At 41.5% G+C, this 18,458-nt stretch overlaps 1 protein-coding gene across 3 annotated transcripts in view; it reads right to left on the reverse strand.

The window, feature by feature from the left end:
• PHAF1 (phagosome assembly factor 1) overlaps window positions 1–18,458 on the reverse strand; it is a 33,607-nt gene that overhangs the window by 8,058 nt on the left and 7,091 nt on the right. For all 3 annotated transcript variants that reach the window (XR_010434234.1, XR_010434233.1, XM_064670633.1), the window contains exons 4-12: window positions 16,612–16,695; window positions 11,932–11,975; window positions 11,586–11,665; window positions 6,988–7,082; window positions 4,407–4,504; window positions 2,689–2,801; window positions 1,752–1,885; window positions 1,067–1,150; window positions 295–377 (exon numbers count right to left, since the gene is read on the reverse strand). Coding sequence is in view for 1 of the 3 variants with exons in the window: in XM_064670633.1 (XP_064526703.1) it covers window positions 295–377; window positions 1,067–1,150; window positions 1,752–1,885; window positions 2,689–2,801; window positions 4,407–4,504; window positions 6,988–7,082; window positions 11,586–11,665; window positions 11,932–11,975; window positions 16,612–16,695 (815 nt within the window). In the remaining 2 variants the exon portion in view is untranslated. The remainder of the gene's footprint in view (window positions 1–294; window positions 378–1,066; window positions 1,151–1,751; window positions 1,886–2,688; window positions 2,802–4,406; window positions 4,505–6,987; window positions 7,083–11,585; window positions 11,666–11,931; window positions 11,976–16,611; window positions 16,696–18,458) is intronic.

Here is an 18,458-nt window from a genome sequence, read left to right on the forward strand (position 1 = left end):
CCAGTAAATGGATACTCCTGCTAATATGAAGTTTGCCTCTAGCAAGAGTTAGCACATTATAGCTGGACCAAGAGCTACCTGACCTCGTTCACTGCTTTAAGACATACTTGACAAAGGCAGAAGTAAGAAGAAAATATTAATAAAAATGTTACTAATGATGTCTGAAACCTCCACGGGTTCCCAGATACACCAAAGACACTTAGGAAAAAACACTGGAATTCTAAAAAGGGAACATAAGATTTCCCTTTCAGATGTTTTAACATACTCTTTAAGAGACCAGTTCTGCACACTCACATGTTAAAGTTGTAATGACCAGGATAATTTGTATGCAGGACAAATTTCTTCACCTTGTGAGTGTTTGCATCAAAGAGAATATCCTGTTGAAGACAAAAGAAGGCAGGTGAAGCAATTTGGATAAAGGAAGATGGCTTTCCCCAAACTAACCTGAGATTAGTTATAATAGTACCAGTATAGAGTAATATATATCTATATACTGGAACTGAACTATGAGAAGTAGTATTTGAAAATAAAACTATTTGTAAATTCAAATAAACACACATCTCCTCCAGCACTCAATTACAACTGCAGCTTCACTTGCTAATGCTGGCAAGTTTTCTAAGGAGGTCTTGTTTTTCTGCATATTATTTACAGGAACAGAGACTAAAGCAAAACAGTTGTAAGGAGGGACATGAAGATTGAACCACATCCCACAGCTCAGTAAACTTTCACACATGATGTTATGGCAAACCTGCCTCAGCACTGTGGGATAAGGCCATGGATCTCAAAGAAGAACTAGTATACTTATGCATCAGGCACTGCAGAAAAAGGAGAAAACCTAAGAGGATGCAAAAGTGCACAGAGCCCTCCATCCACTGGTGGAGATAAAACGGGACTGATGAAATTTGTGTTAGAGAAAAGTCAGTGTAGCTTTTCATAAAGACATTCCTAAGGCAGCAATCAAGAGTTTTGCAGGCTCTCATTTCTCACAGCCTTTAGCCTCTTGAGAGGATTGCTGTGTAATAAATCAAAACTTCATAGGAATTGTTTAGGGAAACTCCCCACTCACCACTCCAAGTGTGAAATAATTGAAGAAGTAGTCATTGCACTTCGATGGGACCTGCTTATGGGGCGAGGGCGAATGGATCTTCATCTGCAAAAACACAGTTTTCAGATATATTCAATAACACTCAGAGATGAATGTCATTAACAACATCACTACATTTAAACAAACTGCCATAGTGCCATTTGAAGCCCTTGTTCAAATATGTAAGATACTGTGCCTGCAGGTGACCATCACCTGCTTGCAGCAGCACAATGACACATCAGCTTACTCAGTTATCTGAATTAAAAGGTTTGCTTACATGCTGCTGTGTAAAAACATTAGCAAAGGATCAAAGTATATGCTGAGGTTACTGTACATAAACTATAAGTGAAGAAACAGGCAGCACACACTTGCTAAGGCACGTTTGGATTCAAAATGCTCCCATTTGTATCAATTCTTAAACCAGTTAAAATGATGCAATTAGATGTTTTTCAAAAAAAAATTTAAACAGATTGGCACCAATTCAGCTTAAGAAAAAGCTTTTTAAAACCTATTATATATTGGTTCATCCTGGTCTATTGTGTCAAGTGAAGCACTTGTAATTTGTGCTACATGGCAGTTTATCTTCACTGACCTTGCAAAACACAAGCCCTGTGATGAGACTGAGACACCACTGAACAAAGTGCTGTGCCTGAAGCAATTCCCTCACCTTGTCCTCGGACTTGTAGAAGACTTTGTGTGGAGAGCCCAAGGTGCTGAGCACGTCCTGGCACGAGTCGCCGAAGTACACGCAGCGCTCGAATACCCGCATCTTGGCGTCGGCTAGAACACCTGGGCCACAGCCTGGGGATGGAAACAGCTCACAGTGCACCCCTCCTCATCACAGAACACAGCAGGAAAGCAACACCACAAGGGTGGCATTCCTCTGGTTATCACAGACCAAACAGCTGCACTCCTCAGACAACAGTGCCAAACTAATGTAACCGTGCACTCCACAACAGCTTCGACACTCCTGTCACACCGACACTGACTGCTGGATGGTTCCCCACTTTAACCTCCAATTTCAGTCAGACTGTCTTCACTTACTTGCCTTTCACATGAACAGGACTTGGTTTTCTAGCCGGTTTCAGTTTGATCAGATTAGCACTAAATGATTTCTATCTCTAAAATATTCTGCTTTAGCAGTCTAGAGATGCATCTCCAGCTAAAAAAGTCAATCCCATAAAGTGAAATTCTGTATCCATATTAACTGTATCACAAAACATTCTTTATTCAAGATTCCCATAACTTAGTAAATCAATAGCAAGTATGTTCCTGCACAACATTAAAACCAGGGATCTGTTTTATTCTACACACACACCTGGAGACAAATTCAATTTCTGCAAACAGACTCTAAGGAGCTGGAACATCTGAGCACAGGACTACAGTTCTGTGATTTCTCCAGGGCCAGGAAAATGTGGCAGCAGGCAGATTCAACTTCACAAGGTTTTTACTGGTTTTGTTTCCAGTAGTTCAAAATAAAGTAGATAGAACACTTTGAAATCACCTACAGAATCATGACAGATAACCTATGTTTAATTTATCCAGGTTTACCCCTCCTTTCCTGAGGAAAGCAGCCAGTTCAGTGTCCTGGGTGCCTCCCATACCTGCAGTGAGGAGGCGAAGCCGTAAACCTGAGGGTCCAGTTCCATCCCGCAGAACATCCACGTTCTCGGCGTACACATTGCCAAGGAAACAGCTGAGAGGCATCAGGGGAGCCCTGGAACCAACCACACAAAATGGGCACAACACTCACTTCAGCTGCAAATTATCCATTAACAAGCTGGTGCCAGTTCACTGGAACAGAGCACATGAATTCTGATAAAGCTGCATTTAACTGAGACTAAAGATGAAAAGTTATATTAAACAGAAGGATCAGAAAGTCTGGGGAAAAAAGAAGGGGAACGAGACAGCACTCCAATGCAGGATCTTTACTATTAATGAAACAAACAGCAAGTTTCAAAGCCTTCTCCATGATGCTCTCACTGCTCTTGGGAAGGTACTTCATAACCCAGAACATGAAATCAGCTTGTACAGCTACACCAAATGCAATTGTGCTGCTTACTGGGAAAGTTCTCCATTTACTTCAACAACAATATTATTTTAGAAAACAGTAACAGCCCCAAGAAGATATTTTCAATGGGAAGGCTGTTTTTCTGTGTATTAGTTTGCACATGCTCCTTAAAATTCACTGTTCTTATGTGAATTCCTCCTCCAGGTGAACGACTCGAGCTACAAGTCTGGCTTTGAGCTCCCTCACACACACACACAGCAGAGCCCCATGTGACAATCAGTGCTTTCACTAAAGCCCAACACGTCACAGATGGGTACAGACAACAGCATTTTTCTGAAGTGCACTTATTTCTAATTAGGAGACAATATGCATAAACAAGGTTCCCCTCCTGAGCAGTAATCCCAGGATGTGTTTCTCTCCTGGTATTAAAATAACTGTCTCTGCAAAAATTACCACCTTATCAGTTTGGATATTTATAAGCTGAAAGGAAGAATTTACAGAAGTGCCTTCAATTTTTCCTTGAGTAAGGAAACAATGTTTTTAGAAAGAGCAAAACATCAGATGTTGTACAATAAGTCACTGCTTAAAAAAAAAGACAGAATACAATACCACAGAAAACATTAACCACAGTAAAATAAACTACTCTCAGTATTAAGGCATGAAGATTAGTTTTCTCAGAATCCTAGAATGGTTTGGGTTGGAAGGGACCCCAAAGTTCCAACCCTCTGCCACAGGCAGGGACATTTTCCACTAGGCCATGTTGCTCAAATCCCCACCCAGCCTGGCCTTGAAGACAGCTCAGACAGGTATCTGCAAATGCACTGAATATATGCACATGGCATATTTTATTATTTTTGTATAGCAAGAGAGTTTAAGACCCTTGTAGGACCCTGACATGACACACATAGTACCAACACACTACAGCTGACTGACTGCCTGCACCAAGTTTGATTTGCTTAGGGAGAGGTCATTAACAAAACAAAAATCTAGACTAAAAACAGCCTAACCACATGTCTTACTTGATTCATTATGTTTTCTACTTTATTTAATTAATTCATTTTCAGGCCAACTGAACTTGCCTACCACAGCTGAACCGAGCTGACTTTATAGCAACATAAATCAAATCAACATTGGATTATAAGGTCTGAGGACAACACCTAGGGAAATGTGAAAGAGGTCGGTATCTAAAGGCATCCTGCACATTACCAAATTCATAAAAGACCCAAACTGAGCTAAAAACATACATGATTATATTTAGCAATTGCCAAACACTACATAAGTGCTCAAAGGAGCAGGAGCAGCTGCACATACTTGGTGTCCTGCAGACTGTTCCCGCTGTAGATGTACATGCGCTTCACAGTCGCCCCATGTGGAATTTGCAGAGAGGCCAGACCATGGGCAAAGTTAGGCTGTGGAAACACAAAATCACTCTTGTTACACAACACTTCAGCTCAAAGTCAGAAATTACGTGACAAATATGGTGTATGCTTACCAGCTCAAGTAAGTCTCTGGCCAAAGACAAGGGAGGGAAAACAACAAAAAGCCCCAACCATCTAGATGGTGTTTCTTTACATTACACCAGCCCTGGATTCCCAAGCTGGGGTGAAATGCTCACTAGGTTTATCCATCAGGCATTAGTCTGACAATCAGCTGTGGTGTGTAGTGAGAATTTCAGTTTTTCTTGTTTGATCACCGGCAACCAGCACAATCAAGGTGTTTGTACTGATGTGCTGCATCTGAGGTCTAAGAAGTCATCTGTCTGAATGGAAAACTTCTTTTTTTTTTTTCTCTCCCTCTGCATTAATTTCAGCCTTTTAACATTTTCACTGGTTTGCAAAATGCCTCTATCTGATGAACAGAAACTCGTTCATTAAATAGATTTTCCGCTCTCCTTATCACTGCATTCTCACACATATTGTTTTGACAGGGATTTTGAGTGCTCTCAGCAAATAAAAAGCATGCTAAGGAAGTCAGGTTGACTCTTACCACACTAGAAGAATGAATTTCTTTCTGCTCTGAAGATGACAGGACCTTCTTCAAGACTGACAATATACTTACTTTGCTGTCACCAGACAGAAAAAACCCTAACTCTGCCACAAAACCAAGATGCATAATGTGCAAACTATTACCTGGTCTACTTTAGCAGGACATCACATAAGGGTAAACACAAAAAATTCTTCCTAGGAAAAAAGACTAACCTAGAGCAATGCCTTTCACTGCTGTAGGTGTTTGGAAGGGAACCCTCCACTACTCAGCTGATCTAGAGGTGCCCTGATTTCAGTTCTCTTCCTGAATTTGCCTAGAACGTGAACAATGTTAGCTTCCTAAAGTAGTCAGACTTTAGATTACTTTTCAACATACTTGTGTCTTAGCAACAGAGCCACAGAAGTGCCTGGCCCTCATTTCTTAATAGAAACAGTGTGAGTAGGTTTTCATGTTCTCACAACTTGTTACCACCTATACAAAAAACTCCAAAGTCTTCTTCAGAGTTTGTTCACTTCCATAAGCAGAGCTTACACTGCTTTGTAAGCAGTTCAGCATTCATATACCATTGTCCCTGAATTTGATAGATTTTGATATACTCAAATTTGAATTCATTCTGTAGTCTTTCCTAATGTTCCTACCTAAAAAGCTCCACAAACAATCATCTTCCCTGTGGACTGTTTCATACTACTATTTTCTTAACAATCCTACTTCTACCTATTTATATTCCTGGGAAGACTTTGGCCTTTCACTCTGTGTGAACATTTTATAACCTCACTAGACCAACTGAATGAAAGACTTGGAGAATGCAAAATTATTTTCTCACTGTTCTAGCAGTTTTATTTTAACATCTTTTAGGTAGTCCTGCAAGGAGCAGAGAGTTGGACTCAATGATCCCTACAGGTCCCCTCCAACTCGAGATATTTTATTGTCTTTTCAAATCTCTGGTGTAACAATTGACTTTTTCAGTAGCTTGGCCATTTCATTCATCAGCACCCTGGGAACTCTTGCAAGAAAAGCAACTACTCTTTGTTGGGATATGCTTTTTTGTTTGGCTTAGTTGGTTTCTATTTACTGACCAATATTTATGAAACCCAACTGACCTTCACTACTGCTAAATAATAACATCCCCTGGTTCCCCCCTGTTTTCTCACATGCCAACCACAACCACTAAAGTACTAGGCTGTGACATAAAACATGTGTCCTCATGCTGGTTATTTCTCCCCCTTTGTTTTGGCTCTTTAGATGCTCCTCTATTTTTAACTGATAGGCCTAGATTATACAACTCATTCTCACACAAACCAAGTTATATGTACATATACCACAGAGGACCTGATCTTGTTTCTACTTTAGACAGTGATTACTAAAAATTTCAGAGAACACAGTAGTATGTTCAATTATTCAGTAACTCATCCAAACATTTGGTGAATATGCAAACAGGCATTACAAATAAAGCTCATTCATTTGGCTTGCTAAAAGCACTCACACTGAAGGGCACTTAAGATGAAAATGCATTTTATGAACCCTATCCTACTTTAGTTGCATAATCACTTTGATGAGATTCAAAAATATCTGATAAAAGAACAGCCTCCCAGTAGATTGCTTAATATTTATGTATTTGCATAGACAGCACTCATATTTTTAGAAGACTCCTTTCAACAACAGAATTGCTGGTCCCAGTTCATGATGCAAGCAAAACCTCTGAGCAAATGCCTCCTGCTAACAGGAAGGAGGTTTTTAACTTTGAAATGGTTACATAGCATGAATAAGAGCACAACTGAGGAGTCAAATTCCTTTCAAATTACTGGTTTCTTTTGCTTGCAAAAGGCAGTGAGACACAATGTAGGTGATACTTTGCAAGTACCACAGAGGCAAAAAGACCATCCACTGACTAAGAATGATTGCTGACCTCGTACTTCGGAGTTTCAGTCCAGGAGTCTAACTGAAAAGAAAACGACAGTCCTCTGAAATTGAGGTGAAAGAGCTGCTCAGCTGAGTTATACACTAAAAGGGAAAAGAAAGGAAAAGCAGAGTTACCAAAATAATCTAAGAATTCTCCAGTTCACATGTAACAGCTCCTTCATCACCTCAATGAATTTGCAACATCTCAAAATGCAGGAGGGACACAATTACACAGGACAATCATAGTTTTGCATTTAATTTGTTGCAGTAAAAACACAGCAATAAGAGAAACCATGGATTCATTACAGTTGCCTCCACAAGCCTGCAGGCACTAACCTATCCCTAACGATACAATTACACAGTAGGACACAATCAATTATACCTTAATATCTCTAAAGTAAACAGCCATCATTAGCACAACACAATTCTGTCCATTGTTATGTAAAGCACCGTACAACATTAACCAGGAAGTCTTTCAGGCAGATGTGCACAGAACACTGACAAATTCCCTGTTTCACCCCACCGGGCAGCTCACCCTGTGACCTGCCCTTGCACCCCTCCTCCGGAGAGGAGCTCCCGTGCCCGGATCAGCTCAGTGCCCTCCCGGCACAAGGAGGAAGTGCTTCAGACACACAGCCCAGGGCCGTTTACCAGCATAATTACAAATAACGTGCCCAGAACCAGCAGCTGCCCGGTCAGCTCCCCCAGAGAGCACCAATAAAGCAGAGCATGCCCAGGCTCCCAGCAGTCAGCACATCACGAGATGTCCTCATTCACTGCAATCGGTTGCACAACATCAGCTATAAACAACAATAAATGTCATCGCAGGACTTGGACTCCAACAAGACATACTGTTTTCTGAGACTGTGGAAAGATTAAAAAATAATCCCAGAAGACTGGGAGCTTGGGAACTGTTTTGGGATTGGTGCTACGAACTTCAACCTGTGCCCGGTAGCCGCCAGGGGAACAGAGTGTTTTTGTAACACACAGGACCTGACAGCTTGAAAACAGCAGAGGCTAAAAACAATAAAGGAACCCTCTAACAAGAGAAGTTGCTTTCTTCCACCTTACCAAAGGAAATTGGTTCAACAGTCCCTTTTTTCCCTTACAGTTTTATATTTAAGATGACATAGCATAGAGACAAAATGCATATAAATAAATATTTTATTCCCTCCCAAAGCATCTTTCAAATGTTCAACTTGAGAGACATATTACAAGATATCTGGACAATGCCAGGCCACCCAGGATAGAAAAATAATAGTTGAGCAATAACCATTAAGCTTTCAAAAGTCATCATTTGCCTTTCTAGCAGAATGTGCTGGTTAAGAGTCTTTTCCATGCTTGTCAGTCGAAGGAAAACGTGTGGGGAGAGGGAAATGTTTTGATCGGCAGGAAAATTACACAAATCTCTCTCATGTGATAAATTATGATACATCTTTTCCAAAGCCCACAGCCAGCTGGAGAACTGTTTTTCCCCTAGTCATGCCAAGTGTGATATCTGATTATACAAATCGCATCAGTTCCCATCCCCATGTTTGTTGGGCTTAAAGGGCAAGGAATGCTTTTATTCTTGGGAAGTTCTCTCATGTCTCCCTCAAAAGCACAGGTCACAACCACATGACTGAACAAGGTAAAGATTTTTTTAACTATTTCTCTTTTTTCTTATTTATTTATTAATCACACAGGTACCTGCAGAATAACTCCACCCAAAACTGCTGACAGAATTAGACAACTGCTTCTCTGCTGCTGCACTCTGGGTGGGGAAGGGGGGAGTTTGCCTTCCAGGAAGGCAGCAGAGTGGGACCAGCTGGGAAATGTTTCTGCAGAGCAGGAGGGGACAAAGCCACCAACACCAGTAAGGCTGCAGAACAGACACAGTTCTAGTGAAAGCAGAGGCAGATCCAAAGTCAAGTCCTACTAGTATCAAGCACAAGACTCTGCTGGCACCTCAGGGGAGCCTGGGCAGTCCAACAGTGACAGGGCCAGAAGACAGGAACCCCCTCCCCATCCTTGCAAGGCCTCTGGGGTAGGAGGGAAGGATGGGCTTTTTATTCTCCCTGATCCACCCTGAATGGCACCCTGGCAAACAGCCACACCCATCAGGATTCAGGACAGGATGTGATTTCAACAGAACCACTGGCAAAGGCAAGCACTTCCCAGCAGGAGGGCAGGTCAGAGACTCATGGAAACGTGGGATAAAAATCTTGGCTTTCATGAAGGTGCTGACCAACAAAGTGGTCATATTTCAATAAGCCCCATGACAAAGGTAGTGCAATGTCTCAAACTAACATCAGCCAAAAAGTAATGAAGCTGGTTACAGTTTTTTCTGACTCTTCTCTTTTAAAACCACTGATCTGGCAAAACCAAACCTGCTCATTGAAGGCTGGTTTCAACACAAAACTGTTGCTAACATTTTGAAATACATTTTGAAACTAGCACTGTATCCTGTTGCAGGAAAGTTCTGCTGCAACCACCTTGGTTTTAAGTGAAAGACAACATTTTGTGTGAAATTCTAGTGGAGGTGAACATAGAGATAAACAACAAAATACTTTCAAAGTGCTTCCATTGGAGTTTTGGAGGAGTATTAGTACAGAGAAGAAAAGGGATGGTTATGACCCTTTCATTCGTCAAAACTAGCACATTAAGAGGAAGGTTTCTCCTCCCACCCCAGCCCCAATTTTTGTGGGACATGAACACACCATCACCATCCACCCCACAGTCTGAAAACTATTCCTTTTTTTTTTTGCCTTTTTTTTTTTTTTGGAAAATGCAAATCAAGTTATCAAAGACTTGTGTTGTATAATATAGTTCAAGCTGTTTATGACAGGCAGCCTGACATAGAGCATTTACTTCTGCTAAGTAGGCTGTTAATGGAAGAAGTATCTTTCCAAGGAGGAAGCTGAATAAGCAAATGCACCGGTGAAATGGTAACAGAGGCCAACATTTTAATAAACAAATTTTCATATCTAATGTCCTTAGATGAAAAGATGTTATGAAAAACTATCATCAGATGAAGCAAGCATGCGAGTTTTCATAATTAAACATGACAGGTGCACAAGTTCTGCAAATTCAGCACAAAGACATGTGGTGCCAGACTATGTTTTTAAGTGCTTGCATATGATTTTAGGCAGTAATAAGACAACAAGCTACTACTACCATAAGCAATGCTTATAGCTGGGTCTGTATTTTTATAGATCACAGTATCACAATTTTGGAAGTGCTTCACCTCTAAACATTTGCAAATAAACCATGATCAAATAACAAGTAAAAATTATAAGCTGTGCAGGATATGGAACCACTTTTACCCTTCCTAAATTCTACAGTCCCTTGTACATACTATTCCCATAACAGATCTAACCATAGATCTCAATTTCTGCCCAAGAGGAAATGTTAAGGTCACAACCAAAGTTCAAAAGGCTAATTCTGATCCTTGGAGTATTATGGCTAGAAATCCTCCATTTATCTCAATCTGATATTCCTCCACTACTGCAGGCTTTTCTGCAATGATGCTGCTTTGGCCACATGACCCTCCACAGTTAATAAATCCTGTTCTGTAACGTGCAAGAGACTCTGCAGAGAACAGAGACAAAGCCTGGATGTGCAAGTGCCATCCATCACAAAGAACACTCGCCTGCTTGGGATCAGCCTGACTACTGCAAATGGACTGGCTTTAAGCTAAAAATAGGAATGAGGCTCTAAAAACAATGTCTTGCCTATATGGAGTTAATGTTCTCTCTTGGGGCTCCATTTCTGGAAGGTTCCTGGGTAATTATAAATATCCTCCTCAAAGTTTCACCACTGCCTTATTCTCATCACCCAACAAACCCCTCAAATACACTCATCACCCAACAAACCCCTCAAAGACACTCATCACCCAACAAACCCCTCAAAGACACTCATCACCCAACAAACCCCCCAAATACACTCTCCATTTTCATATATAAACAGGGAGCTTAAAGACAGTCTTTTTCCTGCTCCAGAGCTGGTGAACAGCCAGGCAGCAGTGCAGGAGTGAGGGCGGGTTCAGCCAGGTTAAACAAACCTGTCCCGGTGCTGCTCCTGCTGCACGTAGGCTGCCTTCACACCCCCAGTGCTCCCAGTAACAGCAGGGAGGCACAGCAAGATGGAAACCAGTTCCCAGAGGCTCAGCTCTGCCCCTGCCCCAGCACAGAGCCTGAGCACACAGCCCTGGCTGAGTGTGCACAGAGCTCAGCTCCGTGTCTGTATGGTCATGGCATACACAGTCCCTAAGGACACTCGAGAGCTGACCATGCATAACAATGTGTAAAAACAACAGCATCACCAACAGAGCTCACAGTTTGCTGGTACTGGCAGTTCCAAACAGATCTCTAATGATATCTGAATACACCATCCTGTGTCAGTGACTCTCTGCCTCACCATTTCACTGTAGAACAAGTCACAACTGAACTTACAGTACATCTGCCATGATCTTCCAGCTGTGAGAATACAGCCATTCTGGAACACAGCTTCAGATCAGCTGACAACAGAGCTGCCTACACATTGCTCTAGGCAGACAGACAGGAAAGCTTTCCTAGAAAGAAGTCTGTCAGTCTAGGTGTGCTTCTGAGGAATATTTTGGCTTACCTCCTGGATGTGTTGCTCCAAATGACTGATCAATTTGTTCTATGGTTGGAGCAATTGCCTGAGAGTTAAAATGGACACCACTGAAAAAGGAAACAGAATTAATCTGAACAGATGCTACAAACATTTATTCATGGCAATACTACATTTAAATTGTAAGAAATGTCCAAGACTGAAGAAAAGAGTAAACTGCTAATTTGACTAAGTGCTATGTTCAAGGAAGGATAATTATGTAAACTACTTTATGACAGGTGTTTTGGTCTTTTAAAAAGAATAACTGAAAAAATGAATTCAGAATTTTAAAAATTGAGCCTAACCAAGAAATCATGAAAGGTCTTAAATCACTTACCAATATTTTAACTTCACCTTAGTCAAGTCATAAACTTCAATCACCTGAAACACAGGAAACAGAAACATTATCATACTTCACACATTTGCAAATCATTACAGAGGGAAATTCTTGTCAAAAGGCAAGAGTAGCCAATGCTGCTCAGTGCCCTCACAGAGCTGTGCCAGGATAAATCCCACTGTCAGCGATGGAACCACGAAAAGCGACTCAGCAGCTGCACATGTGACCCAAGGACTGCACAGCCTGGGCTCAGCAGAGAACCCCATGGCCCAGGGACCCCAGCACTGCCTGCAGGAAGCAGGGTTTGCACTGACACAGCAGCAGCATGACTGCTACTACATCTACTCTTAACCGAATTCAAAGGCAGGCAGCAGCAAAGATCAGCTAATTAGGGAATCCTCTAATGAGTGTCAAAGAGCAGGCCACTGCTGGGGCTGCCCTGAAGGATGCCTGTGCAGGACACCAAGTCCCAGCACTGACTGCACTGCCATAACCTTCCAGCTCCTGCTGAGGTAAAACGTGTACCCAGCAAGACCAAGCAGCAGGATCCCATTTCAGCACTACAGAAAAAGACATCCTGCCATCTCACCAAGCACTGCAGAACACAATCAGAAGAGCAGCCCACAAAGAAACAGAGTGGGCCAACACACCTAGTTCTGATATTTATTAAATGTTTTAGACCTTACTGAATATTCCAAGGTACAGATCCTTTGTTCTGAATACAACATTGCAAACACGTCCCTGACACTGATTTCATATGATTTTTATGTGACTGTTACTGGATTTTGAGGCTACCCTGGGCTTTAAGCAGATCATTTTTGGCAAGTAACCATGGACAAATGCAAGCTTCTTCCACCCTACGTACGTGTTCCCATGTCAGCAGGAAAAGAAAACACGTACAGCACATCATAGCTGCTGTAAAGAAAAAGTAAAGCACTTTTTATTGGTTTGAATAATCCTCCAACAAATCATTAGCAGATTTAGAGAGGACTCACTTTCCAACTAAAAAATAAAGCAGTATTTCCCAGGGAGCTTGCTACCAAATGTGGCTTTAAAGCCTAAAAATATCACCAGCTAAGGAGGAAGTCTTGGTTTTGGGAGATGCCCAGCAAATAGCCCTAAATAAAACAACTTGCCATGTTTAAACCACTATACCTATATATATTTAGAAAAAAAAAAATCAACATTTGAAGGCATTTCAGAATACAATCAACAAGTAGAGCACAAAGCAAGTAACAAATTAACATTCTCGCAAAACCAACCTCAGAGAGAAAATAAATTTTTCTTCTTCATAAAATACACTTGGAATTATGCTTCTTGGGAAAACCTGGTTATCTAGTATTTTAATTCAAATGCAGCTTGACATGTCCAGGTTTCCTTTACTGCACATAAAAACAAAGGCTACTTTTACGAAAAGCTAGGAATGATTTTACATTTTTTAGTGACCTTGCACAACTTGTCCCCCCACAAAATGTTTCTGAAAATAGAGAGAAGCAGCCCCACCCCAGATCTAGCCTGGAGCCACCACTGCAGGGCACGGGGCACTCCCCTCAAGTTCTGCTCAAACAGATGCAGTGGGGGCAGACAAAAGGAGGAGCTGAACCACAGGAGCAGTGCAGGAGGAACAGCACATTGCACAAACGAGGTTCCCCACAAAAGAAACACCCTGAGAGCAGCCAACAACAGGCACCAGTTTGCCTTCCATCCCCTTCCCATGACTCAGACTGATCTATTCATCTCAACATTTTTTTTACTAACAGCAGAGGAAGAAACAAGCACAACTTAGCAAAAATTAATGGCAGTCAAAGGATCTCATAAAGTCATGAAAGACATATATGGAAGAACTGGACAGAGCACTAAAAAAGGTTTTCTAAGTTATAGAAGCTACACTGACAAAGGGATTAATGTGATTCTATGTGCAGAGAACAAAAACTGAGAAGACCAAGGACTATTTGGTGATGGGTTTCCTACACAGCCAGAAGGCAGTTGGTTTAAATGAATAAACCCTGATGTTTCCTCACTCACTGTATTGACAATCACTGCTAAGACTCCAAAATGTTCAGGTGTCACTGAGCAGCAGGAACAGATCAGCCCTGTGGAACTGAACTCTTTTTCCATCCCAGAGGGAGCACATGAGAGACCCTGATGCTAAAATTCATGGCAATGTTTTCAGAACCTGGTCCTGGATCTACCAATTCACATCAGCCCACAATAGTGACAACTCCTGCAGAGCTTTGGCTGCTGAAGGTGAGCTCAGAGACTATGCACAAGCTATTCCCCACTCCCTGGAAAAGGAAGGAAGCTTCTTAGGAATACTGTTATGACTTTATTCCTGCACCATCTTCCTTGGAACTATCAATACTTTCCATTTTAGCAACCTGTATTTCAATCTCTTTTTCACAGTCAAATCTAATAGCAACTGTGTATTAAAAGCCAAAACACAAAGGAGAAAAAAAAAAAAAAGGCCTCCTGATTTTTCCAGTTTTGCTGCTGAGCAACACTGAAAGCAGTCACACCATCTTAAACCCAGGCATTACTTACTCTACACCTACACTATCCTTTAACAAGTCCTGTGGCTCACTGCTGAACTGATCCCACTGGATTTCTTCTATAAAGTTTTCTGAGCACTCTTACAAGTACAGGTTTTCATAGCACTCTATGCATTTACACAACTTGACTTTTCATAGTTCAAACAAACAGGAGGTATCACTAGGCCACTGAACCATAACATACCAGAAGAGACTGGTTTTCCTGTATCTTTTATTTTTGAAACAAACCTAAAAATACATACCAGAAGAATTTGAGTTTTATATTTTTAGTTTAAAACAAATTTTAAGACATCATGGAGAAAGACATGGAAAGCTCTTGCTTAGTTTCAGCACTGAGTGCTGAAATGACAAAATCAGACCCTCAAAAACTGGAAATGAAGAGACAAGGCATACACTACTTACAACATTTCAAAAACACTACAGGATCGTAACATTCCCAAAAAAGTCAGTAAGCAAGTCAGGCACTTGAAATGATTATGCCAGTTCTGAGTTCAGTCTCCTTCAGAATAAAATATAACTGGAAAGATTATCAGTGTAAGCTACACCTGCTGTATGAAAAGGTCCCTCTGACAAAGAATTTTCAAGATATTCTCTTAAAAATTTTAAATTCACATACACAATCTGAATAAAGTTCAAAAACTTGATAAAAATAAAAATACCGAATGACTTCATTACTATCAAATGACTTCATGAACAGAAACTACCATAAGGCAATTACAAACTGGAAAAAGAGGTGCTCAGTTGTCCCCCAGCTGAGCTCAATTTGAACCAAAAATTGTTCTTCATAATCTGTATTTTTCTAGTTAATGTAAAAGAACTTCTGAAAAATATAAGCACACCCTGGTGTTACAGGTTATTCTTAGAGAAGCAAGTACTTCAACAACTAATCCGTGTTGCTATTCAATCGTTTAATATACACAAAGTAGACAAAGAGCTCAAGTTTCAGCTGATAGCACACTCTTGCAGTAAGGTTGGGGATAAAGCACTAGGCTGAACTTTGGAGAGAAGTGTTCTTCTGCTGGTTTTATTTCAGACATGAGTGAGCAAAGAGCACAAGGCCACTCTTCCAAACCCTGGAAGTAAGGATGTGAGCAACATGCTCCAGACTTACCTACAGGACAAGCATTCCAATTTTTACGATTAACCCCACACTTCTGCTTTCAAATGTTAGAGCAGTTGGAGCAGCTCACTCGCACCCAATTAGCAAATCAACACCTAAGCACTTAAATCACAAAAACATTTACAAGCACCACGTGAGAACCACAGTGACAACTGCTCAGCAGGGCTGCTCCTGCTGACAGGACCACCCTGAACAACTGAGAAGTTACATCCAGGTATTTTAAATGATTCAGTTAAGAGCTTTTCAAAATTTTGAACCAATCTCTTCCTACCTCTACAGTCTCACAATTGCCCATTTTGTAGAGATGAAACACAGATATTTTGCAAAGGTAAATGCCATGGGAGGGTAGTGACCAGCCTTTTATTTTGCATCTTAACTCCACAAAGCATCCTAGAGAGAGGCAGATCGACACCTGGTCACCGAAAAGCACACAAGCACAACTGAACACATCAATGACAAGAATAAAAACTCATCCAGAACTGAATCACTGCAGGAAGCAGCTGCTCACAACAGGCCTGGATGTGGCCTTCTGGGGGAAAGCACACATTCACAGCCACACAAGTGCTCTGTGAAGTTAACTCAGCTGAAAACTACAAATAGGAGCAAGTTTAATTTCATAAATAAAATGGCAGTGCAGGTAAAGGAACAACCTGGGCAGAAAACAACACAGTCTGGTCTGCATTAACCAATGATTCCATCTCATATCCAAGGCTCAGCTGGAGTGAGGGCCTTCTGCAGCTTCTGTACAACTTGAGACAGGATGGGCAAGTGAGACCACACTGGACCATCACACTCCTGTGGCACTCAGACAGGCCCCAGTACAATGTGCCTTAATCCTATAAACAAAGATTTAACTCCCGAACTGAAGAAATGCAGTTCATAATCACAAAAGAGCACTAGATATATATAACAGATGTCTAAAAGAGCTCCACAGTTATGCTGTGGTAAGTGTCAATATATCCTAGAAGTTTTGGGTTGCACTGTCTCTTTGCACGAAGGGTGTTTTATTACCTTAAGTCTCTGATTGAAAGCATCAAACAGCAGTTTGATTCCATCCTGAGTCAGGTTAAGGATGAGGTCATGGCTAAGAGGGGACTGTAAAACAAAAAAAAAAGCTGTTAGGCTTTTAATTTCAAGGCTTCTTTGTTAAGATTTATATCACTGTAAAAGTATAAATGCGTTACTTTGGAAAAACAAAACTGCCTGAGAAAATCACCCAAAATACTCAACAAATAAGCATAACTAAAATACATCTGGCCAAACCTCTCAACTCTTCAGTTTGCTTCTGAAATAGAAACAGCAGTGCCCATGTAAGATCTGCACCCTGCCAGAACTCCCCAAGGGTACTTTGTCCATTACTTTAAGTGGGGGAAAACCAAAAAGCTCAAAACAAAACAATCCCCACCCCTCATCAAAAAAACCCCAACACCTTGAAAATTAACATTCCAAGTTTAGCATCAGAGGCATCATGCAGGGAATCTGTTGCTTTCTTGGCACACAAAAATAACAGCCCACCTCAGCAAGTCTCACATCAGAACCCAGGGTGTGCTTGACAAAGAGATGGTGAGAGAGCTTTGCACTTCAAAAACCAAACTGTCACAGCCTTTTTTCAGGCCTCAAAAGGAAGCCTTCAGACTCTTACGTTGTGAATTTAGGTTTCCTTAGTTACTGTGAATCATAACAACTAAAGGCTTAATTTGCAGTCTGCTGGAGTCAATAGGAGACATTCCACTGGCTGTCCTGGTGTCTGGGAAGGCTCTCAACCCTCTCAGCCTGTGCCTGGGGAAGCTGCTCACTGCTGCACCAGTACAGTCCACACACACACGGGCAGCTGCCCCAGCTCAGCTATTTGATCACGTACCATCTAAAGCACGTTTGCTTCAAAAAGCTCTACCCTCCCCAACTGTCTCTTCAGAGGAGAAAAAGGGCTGAATGAGAGGCAGGCAGCAACATCCATGCCCTAGAATTGCACCCAGCAGTTATCTAGCAAAAGACAGAATGGGGATGGGACATCTGGGGCACAGAAAGGCTTCTACAGTGGCAGACACACCCTTTAATGAATTAAGCATAAGCTATCTTATTTTGCTCTACCAGGAGAGGCTCTGGGTTTTGACTGTCAGAAGTCCAGTTTTCATCCTAAATTCTCTCACCTCTTTGTTCTCACATCAGCACTACCTTCTAGCCTGGACAATTTTGAGCATTTCCACGTGCATCTCCCACCCCTTCCCAAACTGTGTACTCAAGGAAACAGACCCCAGACTTCACATCACTAGGTCAAAACAAGCCACAGGGCTTTCCATGCCCTGTGAGGCAGATTTCCCATTCCCCTTGATCTCTGCAGCAGCTCTCCCTGCAGCTGGTTCAGCTGGAGCTCATCTTTCTCAAACACAGGTGATCTGGCCTGTGAACTGTCTCCTAAATGGCACCTCCACAGCACTTTGCACAATGGCATCAATGCCATCAGTGCCTCACTCCTGCTGGCAAACCTGGGTGGGGCTGGGCAGGACTGAAGCAGCACTGCAAATGAACTATGAGCTTGACATAAAAAGATCTAATGTTGATCCTGACAGTCTTTTTTTTAAATCCCTTATAAATCTAATTTAGAAAAGCTACAGATAGAGCAAAAAAACCTTGGACTGTTGCATTCCAACACACCAACAGAGTTGTTCTGACATAGGATATGCTCTGCATTTCACTGGTTTCTAAGCAAAATTTTCATAAGGTTATTCCAAAATTAACAAGAGCATTACAAATACTTTTGAGTAGGTGGAGAAAAAAAAAAACCAAACATCTAAGGAAAAGCTTGATAATTAGTACAGCAAAGATCTTCTGTTCTATGCTGGCATATTTTCTAATAG

The sequence above is a fragment of the Pseudopipra pipra genome, chromosome 14 (genome assembly GCF_036250125.1).
Source record: "Pseudopipra pipra isolate bDixPip1 chromosome 14, bDixPip1.hap1, whole genome shotgun sequence".
NCBI classification, from domain to species: domain Eukaryota; kingdom Metazoa; phylum Chordata; class Aves; order Passeriformes; family Pipridae; genus Pseudopipra; species Pseudopipra pipra.